General features: G+C 36.5%; 1 protein-coding gene across 1 annotated transcript in view; it reads right to left on the minus strand.

The window, feature by feature from the left end:
* Window positions 1-26,504, minus strand: part of RIMS2 (regulating synaptic membrane exocytosis 2) — a 353,913-nt gene that overhangs the window by 245,480 nt on the left and 81,929 nt on the right. The window contains 1 exon segment of the mRNA XM_070392355.1: window positions 22,249-22,559. Within this exon segment, the coding sequence (XP_070248456.1) occupies window positions 22,249-22,559 (311 nt within the window).

Consider the following 26,504-nt stretch of genomic DNA (forward strand, 5'->3'; position numbering starts at 1 on the left):
TTTTGGGAGATTTTCATGTTAATCTTCTATTGCTAATATGTCATAGAAGTAAATTGCCCTATCATCTGACAACCTGATGAAGGTTGCGTTGCAGATTTAGGGATAAGATTGGGTACCTAGAAAAGGCCTCAGGAAAACTCCCTGAAAGGGTCCTCTTTTGATAATACGTTGTCTACAACTGATACATGGTACTATTCTAGTCATTTCTCCTAGACAGCAATTCAGAAGAAAATATAACCTAATTGTCCCTATTCCTGATGTTATTTTCTATCAGTGTAAAGATGGAATTAATATCACAATACAAATACTGAATATTCCATTTCAACTAGTCCAAACAGATGAGAACTATTCATGTAATAATAACCAAACTGTTCTTTCCAGAGGTGATACTTATGTAATTGATGCTTCAGATCTCAAACGCATAATGTCCAGTCCATGAAGTTGAAAGTCTCATTACTTAGAAAATTTTAAGTTGTAAGATAACATCTTCTGATGACATACTAAGTCATTATTCTTCCATTTTTTTTCTTCAAGGATGATTTTTTTTAATCTAAATCTTACTTTCTGATTCTATGCTAACTTGAAATGTTGATGCTTATTTATATTTTTATTTATATTTATATTTTTATTTATATTTTTTTCATCTAAGCAAAATAATAATTTTAAAAGACCATTGTGTCTGATCGGAACACAAAGTAACCAAAACATTAAAATATGTGCAGGGGGGCTTTATTAACTATACGTTCTTATAAATTTATTTTTACTCTTCATACTTCTAAAATAATAGCTATTTTTAAATTAGTTTTGACTTACTTTGTAAGTAAATCAAGTACTTGATTAGTTATGAAGATCAATAGATCTACATGTGAAAGAAAAGTCATATGTTTTTAGAAGACCAAGTTAAGAACATAGGAAGTGGTTTCCCCCCCCTAAAACAGAATAAACTCTTTATTGATTAATTGTTCCAGATTATTTAGGTTAAAAAAAGTTAAATAAGACTGGTCTTACAGAATCCTTACAAACTCCACAATTTAATATTTAATTACCGCAGCATAAAATTCCAGATTGTTAATAATGAGAGCATTACAATTACAAGCATGACAACTTGTGCTAAAAGAAACTTGTGGCCAAAGCAAATGTGTAGTAATAGGGGTGCACATAATTCCCTCAAAAAATAGATATTCTCATATTTTATACCTAGTAACATTTACTTTAAAATTAATTCCATACTATGCACAATTCTTAAAATGAATATATTCCCATCCCTAATATTAATATTTTTAAACACACAAATTCTTGGCATTAAAAAAAAAAGAGAAATCAAATACAGAAAGTATTTAAAGGGATGAGTACATATCCTAAAACTCTAGTAGCTTTGGGTCAAGGAATTCTTAAGAAAGCCATACTTAAATCAATACAGATTATTTTTATCATAAATCATACACTTAAATATTCTATTGCTAAGTTAGAAAACCCACTATCTTTCTATCTGGAACTACAGATAACCTATCATAGCATTTCACATGCTGCTATGTATTTTACATTAGTCTGAAAACAAAATATTAAAAAAATAGAATTAGTTAACTGAACAGATCTGCACTGGGGAAAGATGTGAAATTTTATTAAAAGGAAACATGCTGCTCCATATTCAATGGAAAGGTCATAGATATATTTATCATCAGTAAATATTCTAAATGCCTAGAAATTTATAAAGCCTCCTTTACGTTTGTTAAATCAAAACATATACTGCTATTAGGTATTTCTTCATCTCTAAAACAGGCTGCCTCACATTGCTCAAAGACCCTAAAAGGAAGAGACCTGCAAAACCATTCAATATTCTGTGCACTATTAGTTTTCCCTCGATTTCCAGAAGGTTTCAATGCATTATCGTTTCTTTCTCAGTCTTTCCCCACACGTATTTAGTTAAAATGAGCTTTTTTTTTTCTATACTAGGTATATAACATTAGAAATTCTCAAAAGACAAGCAACTCAAAGGAGGGGAAAACTGGATGACAAAACTGCATTTTAAAAGCATTCTTCTATACGCTATCTCTTTAAACCATAAGCTAGAGAAACCATCTAAAACATATGTTCAGAATTTAACAACCTTCACCACACACACACACACACAAAAAGATCAGGTTGAAAAGCAATAGAATTTATAACGAAGCATCCTTCCAAACTAGCCGATCTAATACAAAGCATTATTAGCAGTTCCACAATAGAGCCTGTTTAAAAGTGATTATTGATCCCTGCATAGAGAAATATCTCAGACCTAGAAAACATCTTCCGCATGTTTTACAAAGAGCATGCATAACTGCTAATTCACCTTTCCCAGCAAATCACGCATGATTATTTAGCCCCATCCCCATATATGCAATATAATAACTGCCATGATCACAAAGAGAAAGATATCAGGCACTTTAAGTTAATCCTTCTATTTCTTAGAAAATGAAATCATGAAACAGGCTGCATGATTCAGAGGTCAACCTAGTTAAATTTAAGATGCTTTCTGTGCTTTGAAGTAAGCTTGCTTTCCTTCCTAAAATCAATTAAGAACACTAAATAAAATTGTCTATTTCAGATAAAAAGACAACACCCTGATGATGCTCACATTTTAATACAGAACAATTTGTACAGACATGTAAGATTAGTATTCTGAAAATACCAACACTAAAAGAAAATACAGTTTAGCTTTACTTACCTTGTATTATTCAGCGTTTGTCCAAAAAGCTCATTTTGTAAAATATTTGGTGGGGATGAAAAAACCCCATGAAAATGAGATAAAACAGAATTGCAGACCTGGCGCAATGTCTCAAATTGCATTTTCTTTCTTTTCTTTCTTTTTTTTTTTTCCTCTCTCTCTCTCTTCTCTTTATTTTTCCTTACCACCTGTCTTTAAAGTCATCTATTTGCACACGCTGTCAAATAAAAACATGCCAATCAAGTTCCATATTTCTCCTGAGCTCTGTAAAAACTGTGCTTAAATGAGCAGAGGTTGATAGTTAATTGTACAGTCATTATTCTTCTAATTCAGTCGGAGAAGATTCAGTGCCCGAGCAGCTTTCGGCTTTCTCCTGACTGTAGCAAGAATTCTAAACAGCAGTGAGCTTTTTGGGCTTCCCCAGCTGAAGTGTGAAGCTGAGCTGCCTTCATGTACTCTACTCATATTTCTCTAAGCCTATTAAAATCACGCAATGAATAGATGCTGCCGTCAGGAGTTGCAGCACATCTGGCTGCCAGCAATCAAGTCGAAGTCATAAAAATGGGGGCCAGGTCTCGTCTCAACGCTACCACCAGGTAAAAGGAAGAGAGGTGATGCATTCTGCAACCCTCCCCTCCTTCCCTGGGAAAGAAATAACTCCGGCAACAGAGTATATGGGTCCCTTCAATGTTCAAGCTGCTGCATAGGGCCAGAGCGTTCTCAAAATAAGTGCTATCTCCTTTGATACCATGAAGCAATAAAAAGATGAGAGACCACGGAGCTTTTCCTGCCTGCATTTACAATGCCATACTGCTTCTAAAGAAACATGTGGGAATTGTCTTCATGTCTTATTTAATTTTAAAATGTCTCCATTTATGTATTTTTTTAAGAAAAGTTAATCATGTCCCTTTTTAAAGGCTATACATAGTGACTACCTGATTATTCATGTAATTTTAGGGGGGGAGGACCCTATCAATTAAAAATCACGTAAGCAGCACACATAAATATCAACATTCCCGCAAATCACAAAACACAGCTAACGCCAGTGAGACTTTATCGAATATTATTCATTGATTTCAATAATGGTGGTCATAGCTTTCTTCAGAAAAGGCTGTTTCCTGGAGGCTCCAGTAGTCTAAGAAGACCCCAGATCACCCTCCCTTCTCAATGAGTAGTTCTGGTTTAGAAAAAATCTTGGATTATTCTATATCCAGGTGCATCCATCTTTCTACCAAAAAAAAAAAAAAAAAGTTCTAGAGGTGTGTAATCCAAATTTTAAAAATCAACACACTTATACAGATGATTAATGTTTCTTGATCTTTAATTGCTCCTAAACCATTTCATTTATTTAACAGATGCATCCTTTTTAACCCCTTCTCTTTTACCTCAACTTTTTAAAAAATATATTTCTTTGATTTCAGAGAGAAAGGAGAGAGAGAGAGACATAGAAACATCAATGATGAAAGAGGATCATTGATTGGCTACCTCCTGCACGCCCCTTACTGGGGATGAAGCCCACAACCAGGCATGTGCCCTTGGCCAGAACTGAACCCAAGACCCTTCAGTCTGCAGGCTAATGCTCTATCCACTGAGCCAAGCCAGCTAGGGCTTTACCTCAACTTTTAGCCCTAACTCCCTCTATTCCCTTCTGTACACATACCACTATCAATAAATAGGCATGTAAATACACTAAGAAGGTTTTTTTTTAACTGGTGAATTCTTTTTTGACATGAGTAAACATGTCGCAAAAGAACAATACAAAATAAGCATGTAATAATACACATTTTTTAAATGACACAAAAATAAATATTCTATAACATAAAATTTTAAACAACTAATTTTTTTATAAACTAAGATGTCCTATTATGGGGTTTGTCCTCAATTAAAAGTGCTCCTATTTTGCTTATTATTTAAGCAATAACTTTTATAGATGCACACTAATCTAGTTATGAAATATATATACACACATAAAGTATTTTTTCGTTTACAAAGTACTTCTAAATCTATTTTTTAATATCCAGAAAACATGAGTGGGAGGTAATGTTGCTAATTTTTTAAAATTTGTTTTTAATTTTTATTGAATTTATTGGCTAATAAAATTATATAGGTTTTATGTGTACAATCCTATAATACATCTTCTGCATACAGTATTGAGTGTTCACCACCCAAAGTCACCTCCTTCCATCCCCACTTACCTCCCTTTCACCCTCTTCTACCCCTCCTTCCCTCTGTTAATCACCATACAGTTGTCTGTGTCTACAAGTTTTTTTGTGGTTTTTTTTCTCTTAATCCCTTCACCTTTTTTACCCAGCCTCCAACCTCCCTCCCCCGTGACAGCTGTTGGTCTGTTTGCTGTATCTATGAATCTGTTTCTATTTTGTTTGTTTATTTTGTTCGTTAGATTCCACATATAAGTGAAATCATATTGAAGCTGTAGGGGACTGAAGGTCACACAGCTGGTAAAATATCTGAACGAAGATCTTCAACTATGGATTCCATTTCAAATGCTCCTTACCTATCTTTCTCTCTACTGCCTACATACACACACGGGCACATACACACACACATAAATACACACATCGATATGTGAACAGACCAGTCTCTGTAGATGAACTGAAAAACCAGTGATCAATCAAGGATATTTCGGTTAGAGCAAACATCTCAAAATTTCTCACATTTCTGAAAGATCAATTTCTATAACTTGAAACATATACATTTTTAAAATTCTTAATTTCAAAGCTCATACTATTTGTGATAAAACATATAAATATATGCCCCCTATGGGTAGATTCAATTTTTATAAATAATCAAAAGCCCTTTTAAAGCAAGTCTATTAAATAAGAGGTTGATTACACAGCAAAATATTCTTTGTTTTTAAAGAGAAAATTTCTTCTGTGTTTCAAAATAGGATCTGAAGGCAAGGTCAGGAATACTTTCAAAAATGGTCTAAGCAATGGAAACATCACTGGAATGAGCATTAAAATAACTCCTTTGAAAGAGCAAACAATGTAGCTACTGCCTTTCTCTAGATCTCACTACCAACAGGCACTACTGGTCAACTTCCTCTTCGTACCCTCAATATCCCACAAGTGATTTCTTCAGCTTTCACCTGCTCCTCTTCATCCCTAAGGGCTCAAATGTCACTTTCTTGAGCACACTTAAATTTTACAGTTTTAAAGATGTCTGGCTTTATTTTGAATTTTTAAGAGTACCAAATCTTTTCTATCATAATGCTCCATACATGTAAACATCTAAACATAGCTGATCAATTAATGAAACCATATGGTATACAATATGTATAATCTATAACAAAATCCATGAAATGCTAAAGAAATTTTTCATCTTATTAAAATACAGATCTGTAGTTTTACCTACATAATTGAAATAACTGCTCTACTCTTCCATTGCATTATTCTTGTTCCACTGACTATCTGTAGCATCTGACTCATTAAAATCTTGGGCTTAGCCCTAGCCGGAGTGGCTCAGTGGATAGAGCGTCAGCCTGTGGAATGAAAGGTCCCAGGTTCGATTCCGGTCAATGGCACATGCCCAGGTGGCAGGCTCAATCCCCAGTAGGGGGTGTGCAGGAGGCAGCCAATCAATGATTCTCTATCATCATTGATGTTTCTCTCTCTCTCTCCCTCTCCCTTCCTCTCTGAAATCAATCAAAATATATTTTAAAAAGAAATCTTGGGCTTAGAAGAATTATGGTCCAGAGAACCAGGTGAATTATTACATATTTTGCAAATGAAAGTCTGGCATTATAATATTTCCCTAAGCCAAAACTACAGACCCACTCATCTCAGGGATAACAAATAAGCAAAAAAATAAAAGGCAGATGACAAAACTTCCAAAAAGGGATGGGGGAAGGGCATTCAATAAAGATACCTATATCCATTAGCAACGGTATATAGACGCTTCAACTCAGTGTGGCCGCACAGTATATCCAGGTACAGAAGAAAGACTAGCCCAGACCCAAAAGGCACACTATAAATCTAAAGATTTCAAATAAAAATCACAAAAGTTTAGTTCAAAATACCTACAGCAGTTTTCATGAACATGTTTTTTTCACAATTTTTATTTAAAATGTTTAATGTTGACATTATTGCAGGTGTCCTCCTCTTCTCCTCCTTTGCTCACTCCCACTCACCCCTGCCTCCCCCTCCCTTGGCCTTTACCACACTATTGTCCACGTTCATGAGGTGTGCATATAACCCCTTCACCTTCTTTATCCAGTCACCTCATCCCCTCCCCTCGGGCACCAGCCACTCTGTTCCATGTGTCCATGCTTCTGGTTCCATTTTGTTCACATATTAGTGAGATCATACGATATTTGTTTTAAAAGCATGTTGATCTCAAGTTGTTTTCTGCTGCACAAAAATAGTATTTCCTGGGGCTTGAACTCTATCTCGCTTTGACCATTGCTACAGAACAGATACCTTACAGTTTCTACCATCTAGTTCAGAAAGGAATAGAGAAAGCTCCACAAATGTATGAATCCACACCACCATCGTTATCATCTGACTCCTCTTTCTAGACCAGAAATGTGAGGGCTAATCCTATGGAGTTATTGGTGTGAGCTGCATTATGAGACGTATCACAGGGTTGCTTCAACAGTCCAGTGCCAGAGCAACTCTTTTTTTAATTTATCTTTATTGTTCAAAGTATTACAGATATCCCCTAACTCTCCCCCCTCCTCCCCGCTCCCTCCCCAGGCCTTCACCACACTATTGTCTGTGTCCAAGAGTTATGCATATATGCATATAAGTTCTTTGGTTAATATCTTCCTGCCCCCCTTCCCTCTGAGATTCATCAGTCTGTTGCATGCTTCCATGTCTCTGCATCTCTTTTGTTCATCAGTTTATTTTGTTCATTAGATTCCACATATGAGTGAGATCAGGTGACACTTACCTTTCTCTGACTGGCTTATTTCACTTAGCATCATACTCTCCAGGTCCCTCCATGCTGTCTCAAAGGGTAACTCATCAAAGCAGTTCCTATACCTACAAACCGGCAACAGCAGAAATATCTTTCCCATTGGATGCAAGAGTTAGGTTATTGAGTACCAGTCCTAGATTTACGCTCAAGAACAAAATGTCCAGAGTGACTCTCTGACGCACAGAGATTCCATGGTCTAGATCAGTGGTTCTCAACCTTCCTAATGCCGCGACCCTTTAATACAGTTCCTCATGTTGTGGTGACCCCCAATTTCATTGTTACAAATTGAACATAATTAAAGCATAGTGATTAATCACAAAAACAATATGTCATTATATATGTGTTTTCCGATGGTCTTAGGCAACCCCTGTGAAAGGGTCGCGACCCACAGGTTGAGAACCGCTGGTTTAGAGGAAAGAGAACCAAGATCTCTGAAAACACAATTTGCCAAGTCTCTCCAGTCTTGTGACTGAGTATATGCTCCCTTGATAACTATCAAGCGAGTCCCTGAAAGCAACACCACAATTTCGGGAGCTATATGAATATGAATAAGATCCAACTCCATCTCTAATAGCTACATTCACCAAGAACCACAGTATAAGGGATATTTATAGCCTTGAGACTCCAAGCACTCACACCTAAGCTTGCAAAATGTCCTCACAAGGCACCTCCGCTACCTAATAACTTCCAAGTGTCCCTAGATTCTTCGGTAGAGAAATACAGACTGCACATTGTTATCTTAAGAAAATTGAAAAGAATAATCATTGGCACAACTATAAACGTGTTTAGCAAAATATGGGAACAATAAAATACTCTGCAATAATACTGGCCACCAAGAGTTCCCATCTGCAATTTCTTTCTTTCAAGCAATTTCCTTCTAGTCATTACACATGAAAAAGTGGGGAAATGAAGGCACTAAAAACATAGCAAAATATTATTTCACTATATGTGGATGCAGGGAGATCAATTGGAAAGCTAATACAGTAGTTAAAAAAAGACATTGGTTGGCTTGGATTAAAGTGATCACAATAAGATGGAGATAAAGGAGCATTAAAACAGTAGATGTTGAATCAACAAGACATAATGATTGATTTGCAACAGGGGTGGGAGGTGGTGTAAGAAGGTCAAGAGAGAAGTCAAAAATGACTCTCAGATTTCTCTCTTAAGTAACCAAGCATATAGTCTTAAAACCTGCTGAGACAGAGAATGCTAAAGGAGGAGCACATTAAGGGAGAAGGAAGGGGAAGATGATGAGTTGTAGAATTTAAGTAGCATGCAAGATAGCTAAAAAGACAGATGAGTATGCAGTTGAGTGTGTCACTCTGGAGTTCAGAAGAGAGTTCTCAGCTGAAGATATTAAGAAGCATCAGCATAGTAGTAATAATTTTAACCAAGAGAGTACATGAAATCACCCCAAAAAGAAAGTTCAAAATGGAGAAGGGGAGCGGGGTGGGGGGTGCATTATAAGACAAAGCACCAGGGAACTATTTCCACATAAAGCCATCAGGTAAAGAAGACATGAGTGAAGGAGAGCAAAGAGGAGCAGCCACAGAAGTAGATGGGAAGTCAGGAGAGTATGGTAGCCTAGAAGCCAATAAAAGACAGTGTTTAAGAAAAATGACCAATTCCATGTTACATATTCTGTCATCTGGAATTTGAATAATTACTGCTTGTGACCCTGTGCTTCAAAACAATTCTGAAAATTCTCAGGCTCTTTCAGCCTAAAATCACTCATTCTATAGGACCCGCCAATAAGGACTGGGAGCAGATATCTTCTAACTTCCCTTCATCAACCTTCTCCCCTTTTTAGTCTTGGATCACCAAAGTAGGACACCTTATGCAAATAAAGTCATGCAAATTTACATGTATTCTGATTCAGTCCTATCAACTTAAAAAATGTAGTTACATATGCCTGCCCCATAAAAATGGACACAGAGCCCTGGCCAGTGTGACTCAGTGGTTAGAACATCATGATTTATCTAGAAGATATTTCTTTCTTTAATGCCCGATCACACATATCCAATCTAACAGAAGTAATTTCTAATAACTCCACCTTCTAAATGAGGCATAAATCCACATTTCCATCTTGTTACTACAATTCTAGTTCAAACTACCAACAACTCTCTCCTAGATTACTTCAATAGACTCTTAACTTCTCTCAGCATCAATTCTTACCCCTACAAACCATTCTCTACACAACAGAATCCTTCCTTATATAATAAAAGGGTAATATGCAAATTGACCCTAACAGCAGAACGACTGGTGGCTATGATGCGCACTGACCACCAGGGGGCAGATGCTCAACACAGGAGCTTCCCCCTGAGGTCAGTGGGCTCCCAAAGGGGGAGCACCGCTCAGCCAGAAGCTGGGCTTATGGCTGGCGAGCACAGGTGGCAGCGGGAGCTTCTCCTGCCTCCATTGCACCACTAAGGCCGTCAGTGGGACATCCCCCGAGGACTCCATGTTAAACAATGGTATCCTAGCACATTTAGAATAGAATAGTAACTCCTTCATTTTACAGAAAGGAAGTAAGATGCATTTTTTGGCCCAGGTGGTTGGTGATGGAGTTAGAATGAGCATGCACATCTCCTTCCTCTCAGGCCAGTCCTCCTTACATAATACTACCACGTCTTCAACATTCAGCAACTCCTTATGGATGCTCTCATTTAAAATGCAAACTAACTTCACAGTTCATAAGTGTCCCAGAATGTAAAAGAGGAAGTATGCTGTGAAAATACAAATGAGAAGGTCAATGTAGACTTTGGAAATAAACATAATTTCCAAATCCCATATATTTTGAGAGAATAAACACTGGATCAAAATATATTTAGGGGAAATACTAAAATGAGAAAGATCAAACTTTTATAATCCTCCCTACTCATATGGCTCTGATTCTTATTAAGCAAAGTCAACCAGAAAAAAACAGGTTTCGTACTACTTTCTAGGCAGGGATTTGAATCATGCCTCAAAACTTTGAATCATGTCAAATAATTTATATAAATGAATTTCAGATATATATCACAGAAGTTAAAAAGTTATTTTACATCACAACAATTTTGAGTCCATATATCCCATAGTCTTACAGTCTTAGTTGTATGAAAAATACAAACTTTTTCTGAGAGATATAACTAAAATTGGTCAATCTTGCTCTATCAACACAAATCAGTTCTCATGCACAGAAAAAGGAGACTAACATTAAAGAGATTGGATAAATAGAAGTTTCAAGAAGAATTTGAAAATATTATTGAGGAAAAATACGTTGAAAACTAATATCCTAGAAACAGACAAACAAAAAAACTGCTCAGGTGGAACTATAATAAAAAAAGAACTGAAAAGAAAAAAAAGTGGCAGGGGATTGTATCAGTAGAGAGGGGGAGGGTACCGTTAAGTTTAATTTTCCAGTTCAAGCACTGTGTAATTAGGTAAGCACAGTGAGAACTGTTCCACCAATAACCTTCAAACCAACCTTGAAAGATCTTCTTTCCAGACAAAATGCTCCAAATCACACCTTCCAACTTCCAACTGTGTCAAATAAAACATGTGGGTATATGTCACAGAAATAAAAATACTCGATTATACGTAGCAACAATGTTTATTCTCTACACGATTTGTTTTTGCTGCATTTTTTTTTTTAATTAGAGAAGCCTTGGATTACTAAAGAAGAAATCCACATGACTCTCTATTAATGTTCCTAACAAAAAACTGTATCCCAAATCTTAGGACAAAAGCAATTCGTTATACATTGAGCTATCTTGAGATGTCGGAAACTAAGTCATTCCTCAGGATTTCTAGTGATAAAAGAGATCACACAAAATTAAAATGAAAACGAGAAATACGCACTACTACCATTACCAAGTGATGCATACATATATACACACATAGGAATGAGTATATATCACTAAAAATAAAATGAGACAATTTCTATAAATGTCTTACAAATTTAAAAAAACTCCTCTTGAGTTTTAAATCAAATCTCTCAATGGCTACAGCACCTTTGTAGGTAAATGCTACCGTCAAAAGATGCCAGGACCATTTCAAGAAAAACCTTATCCCAATCCACCACCTATTCAACATTTTGCTACCTATTTCTCCTAGAAACCAAAGGTAGTAAAGATCATTTGCTTACCATGACGAAATAAACCACATGGACAAACTCAAGGGCATACCCAGAAATCAAGTGAAAAATAAGCAAGGAAGCTGAGAGTTCCGTATAGGTTAGTCTGTCTTATATAACCCTGCCCAGATACAACTAAATACTCTATTGGTGATGGAATAGGAGACAACTAAAAATTTCTAATCTGGCAATTCTAAGAAAATGCAGTCTAGTGACCTCAGGGAGGTCCCTAAGACTCTCACAAGAATCTGCAAGGTCAAACCTATATTCATTATAACACTAAAATGTTACTTCCCTTTTGAACTCCCATTCTCTCATGGGTATACAGCGGAGTTTCCGGGGGTTACATCATGTATGCTATCCCAAGAAATTGAATAGAGGAGATAAAAGAATCCAGCTGTCTTCCACTAGCTCATACATTAAAGGGATTTGCAAAAAAGAGTAAAATCATGCCAATTTTCTCACTAAGTTTTCCTTTCCTTTTTGAAATATGTTCTATTAGTTTCCTCTTCCTGCAAAACAAGTCACCACAATCTTGATGGCTTAAAAAAACATACAAATCCCACTTTTCATCTTACAGCTTCTGTATTCCAAGCATGGTTTAAAGCAGGGGTCCTCAAACTACGGCCCGCAGGCCACATGCAAATAAAAATACTGTATTTGTTCCCATTTTGTTTTTTTACTTCAAAATAAGATATGTGCAGTGTGCATAGGAATTTGTTCATAGTTTTTTTTAAAACTATAGTCCGGCCCTCCAACGGTCTGAGGGACAGTGAACTGGCCCCCTGTTTAAGAAGTTTGAGGACCCCTGGTTTAAGGGATATAACCAAGGTGGTGGCCAGGCCACATTTTTTTCTAGAGCTCCAGATCCTTTTCCAAGCTCCAGTGATTGTTGGCAGAATTCAGTTCCTTCTGGCTCTAAGACTGAGGTCCCGTTTACCTGCTGGCTGGCAGCCAGGAATGTTCTCGGCTCCTAGAAACGCCCCCGCAGTTTCCTGCAATAAGGTTCGCTCACACACCTTTCCAACATGGAAGCTTACTTCAAAGCCAGCAGAAGCCTCTCCTGCTTCCGACTAAGACATAGACTCACACAATGTAATGCAAACACAGAAGGGGAATTTATATTTGTATTTGTAAATGTTTAACTATTCCCATCGTCTAGTCTACTAGCTAGAAGAAAGTCATAGGTTCCATACATACTTGAGGTCAGAGTAAAACTCATTGCAGGTCAACGTAGAATTCTATCCACTCGATATGATTAGTGAAAATGCACTGGGTTTATTGTTGTTTTGAAATTAATTAAGATATATTTTAATTCTTTTCTGTTTTTATTTCTAATGTAGTAAATATCCATAAACATTATCCATATAAACAAAATCTCTATGTGGTCCTCAATCATTTTTAAGATTGCAAAGCAGTCCCAAGACCAAAAAGTTTGAGAACCACTGCTCTAATCTCAGCTGCCTTTTGTATTTGCTTCCTCTTATATTTGACACATGATAAAAGATGAGTAATTTACTTTCTGCAAGTAGCTTTCTCATTTTAAAACCAGTAAGCAGTAGTCATGCACCCTATATAGAGTGAAATTTAAAACTGAAGAAATTATTCAAGTTATTCAGCTTTCCATAACATTTAGCTTGAAATTTCGAAGTATAATCCTTTATATTTGTAAATGTTTAACTATTCCCCACCCGATCCCATACTTTCACAACTTCTGAGCATTGCAGGAGCTATATTCTTAAGTAGATAAAAATAGGAGGGTACTCTGCAAAGCTAGGTCAGGGAGTGCTTATCTATAGTAACATGCAGAAAGGCAGAGAATATAAGCACAGATGCTACAGTGTAAATGAGTACAAAAAATGTCTAAGGCTCCACCATGACAAACCATTATTCATGTTATTATGGATTCATAAATTTAGATGCCTAAATCCTTGAACAATTAAAGTTATCAAATAAGAAAGTGTAACATTATCTGCATTTGAAGCTTTGATTTCAATTCTAGTGAGATATGCTAAACCTTATATGAGCCTTAAAAAGACTATTCTTGCTCGTTAAGCTTCAGTACTCAGCAAGACAAATCTAGTGTCTGGTCCCTTTGAGCTCCCAAAGGGCAGTTCCCAATTGTTTCATCCCAGGCCTGTCCTATCCCATCAGCCATAAAAGATGAAAATATGCAGTGAACAAAATGCAAGTAGGCATTTACCTCAAATCAGTTTCATTTGTTACCACTTTATTCACTTTACTAAAAAATCTAAAACACAGTTTTTACGCTCACCAACCCTCACCCTTGTCCACCTCAGTATGACAGTCCAATTTTGTAGCTTTACCCATGACCTCTTTGACCAATATCAGAACTGCTTCACTTGGTATATATCGGGAGAGCAAAAGGGTAAGGGGAGAGGTGAGTGAGATGCCCTAAAAGTCAGTCTCTAACATTAATATTGCCATAAAAGTCAGACTAGAAGCAACATACTCCCATAGTCCACTGTACAGACTCACACATACACTTCTGCTACCAATAAATCTGTAAAAATCAGTGGGAAAGGATTATGTGAGCATATATGCTAATATTAGTGAAATAACCTGTTATAATTTATTAAATTTTATACTTTTAATGTATGCATGACTTGAGTTATCCAAGATGCACAGTAGTGTTGGAATAGATTAAGGAGTCTCAAAAATAGTAATTTCAGTGTTAACCAATGATTTTATCAGCAAAAACTTAAAAAAGAATGCAGCTGGCTAGCAAAACCATCACCATTGGCTAACAAATTACCCCATCTTACTGTGTTTCTAGCTTCACTTTCCTTCTAATGCTACTACTAAAGCATTTTTCTTGATATAATTATTAATACCCAAACACAACTATATATAGTTTTATAAGGGAATATATGACACTCAAAAGAAGCTTGTTGATAAAAAATAATTTATAGACGCTTTCAAGAAATAGTAGTAAATAGAGTCTCAGTCAATCAAATGTCACTATTAGGAGAATGGATATTGGGTTATAATATTTGAAGTATGACTGAAAAGCAACTAAAGGAGGTCTTCAAATAACCTCCTTTCATTCAGTTCGTTTCACTCAACATTGTTTCATTATAGCATTGAGGAGATGCTGTAGGAACTTAACTCTTTTTATATCAACTAGCCTATGGTAAAACTGGTTTCATTATGTTTTGTTCCCCTTAAAGTTGCAGAACTTACTGACAACATTAAGAGAGGACTCACTGTACTTCAAGTGATCAATATATTAAACTCATACTCTAAAAAGAATTAACTTCCTTAGATTCTGAATAAGAAAGACAAACCGAGAGGACAGCAGACTAAAAGGTGAAACTTCCATAAGGCAAAGGAAAATAACTATGATCAAGTGTCTCTACATGAAAAGTAAAAAGTCGCCAAATCCAGACAGAGACACAGAGGAATGTCACTGAAATTATTTCAAAGATACAGGTAGCTGATATAAAGGTGAGTTGAAATTGAAAGAAAATATAGTTCTAAACATAGATCATGTATGGAACATGCAAAAGGTTAAACTGGAAAGAACTATTCTATCAAACTATCCCATTCTGTTAAAGCACTTAAAATGCCCATCATCATTGCGGATGTCTTAAAAAACGACAGAATTCTAGAGACAAATCTTATATGTAACCACCAATGATTTAGTTATCTTAATCTAGGAGGCAGACAAAAATACAGTACTGGATTCTATAAATAAATTCAATTGTTGTAAACACAGCACAGTTGTAATAGGTAAAAGATAAGGGAAAGACCTGGTTATCTAATTGTCAGCTCAGTGATTCAATTTATTTCAATATTCAATGAGCACTCATGGACATGGACAGCAGTGCGGTGATTGCCGAAAAGATGGGTGTAGGGGAAGGTGGCAGAGGGTACAGGGAAGATAAATGGTGATGGAAAAAGGTTTGACATGGGACATGAACACACAATACAATGTACAGGTGATGTGTTGTGTGTCTGTGCATCTGAAACTTGTGTGATTTTGTTAACCAGTGTCACCCAATAAATTTAATAAAAAGGAAAAAAATGTTCAATGAATACCTGCTATTTCTAGAACCTAAACTAGGCATGTACAGAAACAAAGATGTAAAGGACAGTATGTCCTCCAGTTGTTCAAAATTTAGTAAGAGGGAAAGAAACATTGACAACGAGTACACTAAAAGGGCAGACAGTGGTGAATGCTGAAAGATGTAAATATAAATAAAGGAATTATATACATAAAGGTATCCTTTATCAGCAAAAAATGTAATTCTTGCTGGAAAATAAGAAGGCTTCCTGTAAGTAGGGATACTTCAGTTGGACTTTGAAGGAAAAGTAAAATTTAGGACCAGCCAGCGTGGCTCAGTGGTTTAGCATCGACCTATGAACCTGGAGGTCACGGTTCGATTCCTGGTCAGGGCACATGCCTGGGTTGCGGGCTCGATCCCCAGTGGGGGGCATGCAGGAAGCAGCCGATCAATGCTGGGAAGGCCTCAAAAGTGAGCAAGTAAATGACTTCAGCATATCTATACTTAAAATCATAATTCTGGAAACAACATAGAATATGAAGGAAAGCAAATGAACTGGGAAGCAGGAAGCCAGAAAGAAAGCTAGACATGGTTAATTTATAAACAGGGAAGTGACAATATCCACATTGGAAAGGAAGGGTGGAATACAAGAGATATAACAGAGATGGAACTGGCCAAAAACTTAAGTAAATACTAACTGAATATGAAAATCAAGATTAGAAAATAAATACCTAAGTATCTTAATTTAGGAAGCAGAACAAATGATGTTGCTATCAGCAAGACTAGGGAATGACAAAGAAGCTGCTACTTGGGAATAAATAGGTACTTCAACTCAGAATATTTTAATTTTGAAGTATTTGTGGGGGGAAAGGTAAGACTGTACACCTTCAGATGTAAATGCAAGTCTGGTACACGGAGATCTCAGAATTAGAGATAAACAATTGAGAATATATATCATATTTCAAGAGGAAAAGCAATGTTACACAAGAAGTCCTGTTTTTTTACAATCTCGAGTACCAACTTAATCCACTTATTGGTCTAAAACCACCTCTGCAATTATATAATCACAGAATTACTGGTAAAGTTCTGCTTTTAGGGTGCAACTTCGCCATCTGGTGGCAAAAATAATGAATACAGGTTTATATATAATCATTTCAAAAGTTGAAAGGATCCCTTGTCATTTGACTTAGAGTGTAATTTCCAACGGTGTATTATGGGGAAAGGATCTTTCATTCTCCCTTTCTATCATAATTACTATTTCTCTTCTCCTTTTCACTCTGGCCACTAATATATTCAAGCTAATAAACTAGAAGAAGTATTATTGTTAAAAACAAATCTTCCCACTCATAATCCAATACATACCACAATGTAGATTGCAGTTAAATAACTATGAAATTAAATGTATTAGTAAAGTTCATGTTGCCAAGTTTCTTGCTTTCAGCAACTAATAGTTGAGTTTGCTTAAGTAACGGAAATGGGATTTTTGAAACTAGATATAAGCGTTGAACAGATTGGTCAAAAGAACAATACAGAACATCTATAAATATACCCTAACATATAATAACCAATACACATAACTAAAAAGGCATCTCAAATCAGTAGGAAGAAAAGACTGCTCACTCGATAAATATAGTGGAACAAGAGCTAAGCATGTGTAACTATAATAAATGGGAAGTAAATAAGTAGTTTATAATAATTAAAACATATTTAAATAAGCAATGTTTAAATGCTTAGGTATTTACTATATATCATAATAAAGGAGCCAGATGCTTGCAGCTATATGAATGTATTCAACCTGCCACCAGGTAGCTGGTTCCACCTCTGTCCCCCACTAAATAAATGTGGAATTATGTTGCCTCTAAGAACCACAAAATTTCACTCTGTTATGCCTCTCTAACTGCCACTAAGCTATGAAAGGCCAGGGGTGTTTCCCTTGCTAATGTATTTCGAGATGCCTTTGTGCCTTGCTCCTACTCTGCAGTATTGACATCCCTTAGAAGCTAGTTAGAAATCCAGACTGCCGGGTCCTCCCTCAGACCTACCAAATTCAAACCTATATTTTAATAAGATCGCCATGCTATGCATGTAATTTAAAGGCACTCATGGTAGACATTGTAAGGGTAAGCAAATTGCATATAAAAAATGATTATTTCAAAAGTATTTTGAAATTAAAAAAACACTTGAAAATCTCTAACAATATTTTGCATTTAAGTTGATAATAAACATTTGCCATTTTTATGAATAAAGGAACTAAGTAAATATTCATTAACTCAAAGCTAAGGTCTTGGGTCATGTTGGTATTTATTAACTCAATTAATTCTAACAGGCTATGAGGAAAGCGCCTGTAGAACTAAAAAGTCAGAAATAGGTCAAAACTTCTGTAGCAGGTAGTTACAAATTACACTAAAGCTCCTTAAAATTAGGAAACATAACATACTTTTCTATTTCTCAGTCATAGTTCTAGGTCCATAAAGATTTAAATTTAATTGAACTGAAGCTTCTCTTGTGAGGGCACTAGAATGGTTTTTGAATGGTACTGAAGAAACAAATGACTAATAATACTTTAAACTGGAGTTATATTCCTTATCAGTAGCTCCATTTCACTGTTCAACTTAAATGCTCCTAGAAGACCCATTCTGGTAAGAAGGAAGAAAGAGAGAAATTAAGGCAAAAACAGATGGAGAAAGGGAGAGTTGTGGAGAGAGGAGGGTTGGAGGCAGAGAGGAAGAGGAGGAGGAGGAATTGGGAAGAGGATGGGGAATAAGTAAACAGGTTTAACTGAAACGATCTAAATAGTAACAAAAAAAACTGAGTAAAGAAAGGAGAAATTTCAACAGCATTAAAATAACTACTGCCCAGCCAGTGTGGCTCAGTTGATTGAACGTAATCTCATGTGCCAGGAAGTCGCCAGTTAGATTCCAGGCCAGGGCACATGCCCCGGTTGCAGGCTCGACTGCCAGTGTGGGGCATGTAGGAGGCAGCCGAGGACTGATTCTCTCACATCATTGATGTTTCTATCTCTCTCTCCCTTTCCCTTCCTCTCTTTTTAAAATCAATAAAAACTATGAGGACGGGGGGGGGGGGGGGGGGGGGGGGCGGTTTTGAGGGCAGAGGGTGGGAGGGGAACCAGGCAGAGAGGAGCTATGGGGGGGGAAAAAGAGGAACAACTGTAATAATCTGAACAATAAAGATTTAATTAAAATAAATAAATAAAATAAAATAAATAAAAACTTATTTTAAAATAATAACCCTATATAATAAAAGCCTAATATGCTAAGTGTCCGGTTGTCCGCTTGTCTGTTCAACCAATCAAAGTGTAATATGCTAATAATATGCTAAGGCAGCTCAACCACTCACTCTGACGTGCACTGACCACCAGAAGGCAGACGCTCCAACCGGTATGTTAGCTTGCTGCTGGGGTGTGGCCGATCAGGACTGAGCGAGAGGGCCAGACATGCCCTGGAACCCTCCTACGCCGGTCCCTCCCTGGCTGGCCAACCTCCCACATCCCTCCCTGGCCCCAATCATGCACCAGTGAGGTCCCTCGGCCTGGCCTGTGCCCTCTTGCAATCTAGGACCCCTTGGGGGATGTGGGAGAGCCAGTTTCCCATAGGCCAGGCTGAGGGACCCCACTGATGCACGAATTTGTGCACAAGACCTCTAGTAAATAAAATAAATAACTACTTACTCTCTAAGGCAGGAGTTGGCAAACTTTTCTGTAAAGGGTCAGAGAGTAAATATTTTAGGTTATGAGAGCCATATGGCCTCATAACTAATACTCAACTCTGGAGTTGTAGCTGAGTCTAAGTAGCCATAGACAATAAGTAAATAAATAGTTGTGGCTATGTCTCAATAAAACTTTATTTACAAAAACACGGGGGGCAAGCCAGATAGAGCCCCAGGAACATAGTTTGTAGACCTCCTGCTCCAGGGGAAAGAATTCAAAGGGTTTATAGATACCTGCCTAATAAACTACTATAGAATCTGCATTTAAAAATAATAAAACAAATGCTCTTTTTGTTTATAGTGAGGGGACTGAATTATTCTGAAAAAAAAAAATGAATCTTCCAAAAGTTTATATAAATTATAACCAATTCCATTTTCTAGGCATAACTTCCAAATTTGATATTAAACTCTAACTTCTTCCCTGACTAGTAGTATTTCTTATAAACAAGAGGAGCTATTGGTTTGACTTATATGAGCTTCAGAAAGAAAGGACACGGCCCAGCTGGTGTGGCTCAGTGACTGAGCATTGACCTATGAACCAGGAGGTCACAGTTGGATTCCCCGTCAGGGCACATGCCCAGGTTGCAGGCTCAATCCCCAGTGTGGGGCGTGCAGGAGGCAGCCGATCAATGATTCTCTCTCATCGTTGATGTTTCTAATCCTCTCTCCCACTCCCTTCCTCTCTGAAATCAATAAAAATATATTTAGAAAAAGAAAGAAAGGGCATAATTATAGAATACATTGAGTCATTAAAGTATGCTTCTATTAGTAATGGCAGCCAGAGGCAGCAGGCAAAAAGAAAAAAAGTAACTACATCTTGCTTCCCCACAGTGGGTCAAATTGTACTGTTTATTCAGGCTAGTACTCTGTCAAAGAAACAAGCATTAACAGATAATATTGGAGAATATATATTTGTTCTTAATCATTCTTCAAAGGTTAGTGCTATATTTCTAGTTCCCTACAATGATGAATTAATTACTCATAAATTTGTTGGACTTATTTTTAACACCCACAACTTCCTAATGATATGCATTCTAAAGCTTTAAAAACTATTATGTGACCCAGTATTTTAGTATTTCCTTTTATTCTTCCTAAACCTACCTTTCTAACCTCCAAAGGAGACGATCTAATGTAGCTATCTATTTTGAAGAATGAGCCAATGTTATCTATTTTATTAAGTCATTCGTTTAAAATCCTACCTCCATTGGTTAACATCATTTTCTTCATCTAAGCTCATATACCTGGGCCATTATGGCTGCCACTTTACAGATACTGCTACTGTCCCAACCAACACTGCTTCATCATTCACCATTCCCTACATAGAAGCTTCTTGTTATTATATTTGTAAATACTCTGCCTGAGTGCTTTCTCGGGCAACAGAAACATGCTTGGCCAGAGCGTTAACAAGCCCCGACCTCCTCCCCGGGAACAGACCTAGGCCAGTAACAACAGAGAATTATGGATAAATACCCCAGCCTCCTAGCCCATCATGTGTTATAACTCTGAGGTCGTGATACCCCGTCTCCTAGAAGTCCCAGTAAGACTGAGACACAATCGCCAAAAGAAGTAATCTGCTCTCAGATGCACCCAGTATTGTGTTCTTTCTCTTAATTGGATCATTTTCCACTCCCCTACTGGTGGTTTCTGAGATTGCCACCCAAATAAACTATCTGCCCTCAAACCTTTGTGTGCTTAAGTTCTCAATCTAAGATGATCCTCTTACCCTAAAATTCTTGGCTTCCTGAGATTCTGCACTGAGATGTGTTCATAGTACTCCAGCCATGAAATCACCATGGTCTTTTCCAAAGACAGAATTACATTGTCTGTTTCACTTTTGCCAAAAACAAAACAAAATTGGTGGATCATCATTTTATTATTCTTCCAAGACATTAGCAACACATCTGTGTGACGGCTTTAGGCACCATCTGAAGGGACTCCCACTTATCTTACCTGTTTTAACACTGTTCAGAACCCACCACCCTGTAAGTACAATTCAGATTTGTTTTTCCACAAGTGCATAACTTCATATTTGTTCACCCAGAAACATCCCTGCCACTTCTGAATAATGCATACAGTATAAACCAGATTTTTCTTTAAAATTTTAATTCAAAAATAGAAATATGGACTAGAAAAATAATCCTCCCTTGGAAATCTTTTCATTCTTCTCCTTCCAAAGGTAGGAAATATAAGAACCATAAACAGTATTGTTAAAAGTCTAACACTTTTGTCAAGGAAAAGGCATTAAAACTGAGCCAAAATAGTAATAACAGAGTTAGGCCATAGATATATCAGATTCATAAAACCCTTTTACCTGTGTTTACCTGCTTGGAAAACCACCGCATCCTTCAGCCCAGGGTAGAACCTTTAGAAATAACGTTAACCTTCCCCATTCTCTTCCCCACTTCCAGCCAGTCCTATCGATCCAGCCTCTTCCTCATTCTCATTGCTCTTATCCCAGTTTCTTCCCTCTGACAGTAACCTCCCATCTAAGTTCCCTTGTTTTATTTCACTTTTTTCTGGAAAACCTGATAACCTCACACTCCCTCGTCAAACCTAACACTGTTCAAACCTGTCATAGCTAAAGTCCTACACATCACTTCCATCACTTTTATACAAAACATATGGACATTGACATTACATTTGGACAACTGGTTGCCTACACATTTCATGTATTTGTATTTCTGTTTGAAATAAAGATTAGAAGTCATGTTTACCTAAAGATGAAGCAAAATGTTTACCTGTCTGAAGCTATGTCACTGGCAATTTGGTGCTTCACTCCTGACCCATTTTTAATAGAATCCTGTCTGGTGAGCCCATGAGATCGACTTTTCTCCACGGCAGGTACAGATAAGTCACCTGAGGGTCCTTGGAACTGGGCCTGCTCGTGCAGTTTTGCTTTCTTCTCCTGAGGCGCCTCCTCATTCCGCAGTCCTCGGAGAGCCTTTTGATCAGGTTGCTGTGGGGTATTAGGTCCACTATTATAGAACCAGGCTCCTGACTTGGTGAGGATTTCTTGTTGTTTTCGGCACAAATTGCATACCCACATAACCTGCACATGAATACAGAGGGAAAAGAAGTGAGTGTTTCCAAAAGTTACAAACAAACAAAGAGAGACAACTCGAGTCCACAAAAAAAGTCTATGGTAATTCTTTCTGAAGTTAACATGTAATCCAGATTAACAGCTGCCATTAATTAAACTGCATGTCCTTTCTTTAAAGTTTGCCAGAATCTATACTAATAAAAGGGTAATATGCTAATTAGACCAGACATCTTCCAGACAAAGCCACAGTGGCAGGGGCCAAGGCAGAGGCGGTTAGGGGCGATCAGGCCAGCAGGGGAGAGCAGTTAGGCGGTGATCAGACCAGCAGGGGAGGGCAGTTAGAGGGCGATCAGGCCAGCAGGCAGGCGAGCGGTTAGGAGCCAGAGGTCCTGGATTGCGAGAGGGATATCTGACTGCCGGTTAGGCCTGATCCCTCCCGGATTAGAGAGGGTGCAGGCCAGGCTGAGGGACCGTCCCCCAACCCCGTGCACGAATTTCGTGCACCGGGCCTCTAGTAATTATATAAAATAGATAATGGTTACTGGAAGTAGAAATACCAAACAAATTAATAGTTGTTTATTGTATTCTTTACTTTTTATTTAAATTAGAAGCAAAGTGCAGTACATAGAAAATGGATTTTCAGGCTCCATAGATTTGGGCTTAAATACCAAATCAAAGATTAGAAACTTTGCAAACTTCAACAAGGTACTAAATATTCATATCGATAAAAGTTACTTTCCTAACTGATAAAATATGGATCTAAGGATGATAATACTAACTCTCCTGTGTTGTTTTGAGGATTGAAGATTAAAAATAATTTATATAAAATATACAGATGATGTATCATAGAATGGTACACTTAAAACCTATATAATTTTATTAACCAATGTCACTCCAATAAATTTAAGAAAATAAAAGAAAATAAAAAATAAGTGTCTAACACAATGCCTAATATATGTTGGACATTCAGTAGATTACTATATTAGTATATTAAGTTAATCTTCTATCACCAATTATATTATAGGCTTCCTAAGGAGGTTTTATTTCTTTTAAGTAGCTCTGAATAGCTAAATAAAGCTAGGAACATTGTTGATCTTCAATAAAAACCTATTAATTGCTCATAGTTTCTAGTCGGACACTTTTTAGGTGCACAGTTCAACAGTGTTAAGTACATTCACATTGTTGTGAAACAGAATTCCAAAACTTGTTCAGTTTGCAACACTCAAAATCTATACCGTTTTATAGCATATCCCCTTTTCTCCCAAACTCAATACCCTGATAACCACCATTCTACACTTGATTTTTTGATATAATTATGTTTTTCAGATTCCAGGAATCCAGGAATATCATAAATAACATCTGTGTGACCAGAAAATCTTCACCCTCTTGAGAAAAATATTTTTCAATTAATCAGAAAAAAATAAAATCATATATTCATAAAATAAAAGGTGAGTTCATATTTCAAATGAGTGACTCTGATGCTTTATTTATGTCAAATACTGAATCTTACACAACTCTCCATATTGCTGAACAATTTCCTTATGGTTTAAATAAATTATGATAATATAGATCATTAAAAGAAAAATTCAACATAGTGTTTTCAACTGATACAAGGATATTTTTGTAAAATACCATTTAAATTTTTTTAATTGCCCATTATTCCAGTTCATATTGTTTGTGTAATTCCATATAATACAACATTTTATTTAAGCACTTTTATGATTTTGTTCTCTTGAATTGTAAATACATTTCTTTTTTCCCATACTAAAACTTAAAGCCTATTGCAGGCAAGATTGATATCTTCTTATGCATAATAAGACCTATAAATCATAGAACAGTAAGACCTATAATTACTAACTTGAATTTATGTGAAGTCCTTCTGGGGGATACATAATCAAATATTTGATGCTATTACATTACAATTTATGTTTCTTAGATTCTTGAAAGAATTACTTATCAAAATGTCAATGTATTTGACTATTTTATTTTTTGTAACTAAATAAGAAAGTGTTTTACAGGAAAATACCAAAATATTGCTCAATTTTTTTAAAAAATACCTCATACTTCAGATTTCTTTTGGTTTGAGTATACATGAAATATAAATATATCTAACCCATTAATGATTTCAAAACACAAATTTCAACCAAAATCTTCAGCCTTTCAATGCCATCTTGTGACAAATTTAGGTACTGCAGATCTTTTTTAAAAGTGAAAGGCACATTAAATACAGAGCCACAAAATAATGTTCCAATAAATTAGGTTTGGATTTCAACTTTTCTGCTTATTTTAAGCAATTACTATTCATGATAATACATGCTATATGATTCCGTGATATGAATTTATCTAGAATAAGTAACACTCAATATTCAAGAGTAACAACCTTTCCTGCCTGGTAATTGACAATGAAAAAGAAATGATGAAAGTTTGGGAGGCAGACAATTAGCCAATCACGATCATCTGCAGAAACAACCTATTGCTGCTTGATGATTTATCACAAGGTAAGCCGGTAACGCAACCTCTTCTCGAGCAGGTTCTCAGAGAATACCCTGGAACAGCAGCATCAGCGCCACCTGGGAACTCATTAGACGTGCAAACCTATTGAATCAGAACTTGGGGTGGGACCCAGAAATATGTTTTGGTTTGCTTGTTTGTTTGTTCGTTTGTTGTGGGTTTGGGAGGGGGGGTTGCCAAATCCTACAGATAATCCTGATGCTTGATGAAGAACTGGTTAGGGCAGAGATTCCCAGCTCAGGGTAAAATGAGTTACAACGGTGTTCCTCAGAGTAGCTAGATAGGCCAATGGAGGTCATGATCAGCTCTGCCAATTTACCTCAGTGGGAACTAGGTAAGTCTAGGATTCCTGTGTAGTCCAAAATGAGAATAAGAACTGGAAATGCTATGGGCTTTGTTTTCCTCATCTGTTAACACCCAGGGGACAGTAATGTAAAATCAATGAGTATAAGGCATGATATATGATTCATATTAAAGACTCTCTACATATTAATACTTATTCTTCCCATGTGCTCTGGGCTATCCATATTGGGTGCTCTTTTCCTCATATCCTAACACCCAATTACCTTTATTTCCTTCTTTCCTGTCTCCTCCCGCTCTTGGATTAATAGTTTATTCATCTTTAAAGCTTAGGAAGCCTAAATCTACTCCCAGCAGTACAAGGGACTGACAATTTCACTTGAAACCCTTACACACACAGCAACTTAACTTACAAAGCGACAATACTGAGCCATGTCTCACAAATACAAGCACATACACATGCTATGAGATGACTTTTCACTAACCGGCTATGCAACAGTTAATGCCTATCAGAGGTAAATTATGCATCAACAGAATAAAATTTAGCTTATGTGGGAATAAAATAGCAGGAATTTTATTAATGGAACTCTTTATTTAACCAGTTAAATTAACCACCAAATACATCTTATGATGAGTGCTGTAAAAAATATCTTAGAAGTTTTATATGCCTATAAATCACCATGGTTACAGCCTATTAGTTTTGCTTGTCCTCATATATATCAAAAATGCCTAGGCCAGTGATGGCGAACCTTTTGAGCTCCGCGTGTCAGCATTTTGAAAAACCCTAACTTAACTCTGGTGCTGTGTCACATATAGAAACTTTTTGTTATTTGCAACCAAATATATTACTATATATTTGCAATCAAATATATTACTATATTTGATATAGTAAAACAAAGACATATTTTTTATATTTAATTTATATATTTAAATGCCATTTAACAAAGAAAAATCAACCAAAAAAATGAGTTTGCGTGCCACCTCTGACACGCGTGTCATAGGTTCGCCATCACTGGCCTAGGCCCTACAATTACAAAGTCATATAGAATTCAAAATTATAAGGTATTGTACACTGACATAAATATGCCAAGTTTTTCAAAGTAATACAGCAGTAGAAGAGATGGAATACTCATGACCCACATG

Source organism: Myotis yumanensis, unplaced genomic scaffold (assembly GCF_028538775.1).
Source record: "Myotis yumanensis isolate MYYU_CA2020_CCGP unplaced genomic scaffold, mMyoYum1.0.hap1 SCAF_15, whole genome shotgun sequence".
Classification (NCBI taxonomy): Eukaryota; Metazoa; Chordata; class Mammalia; order Chiroptera; family Vespertilionidae; genus Myotis; species Myotis yumanensis.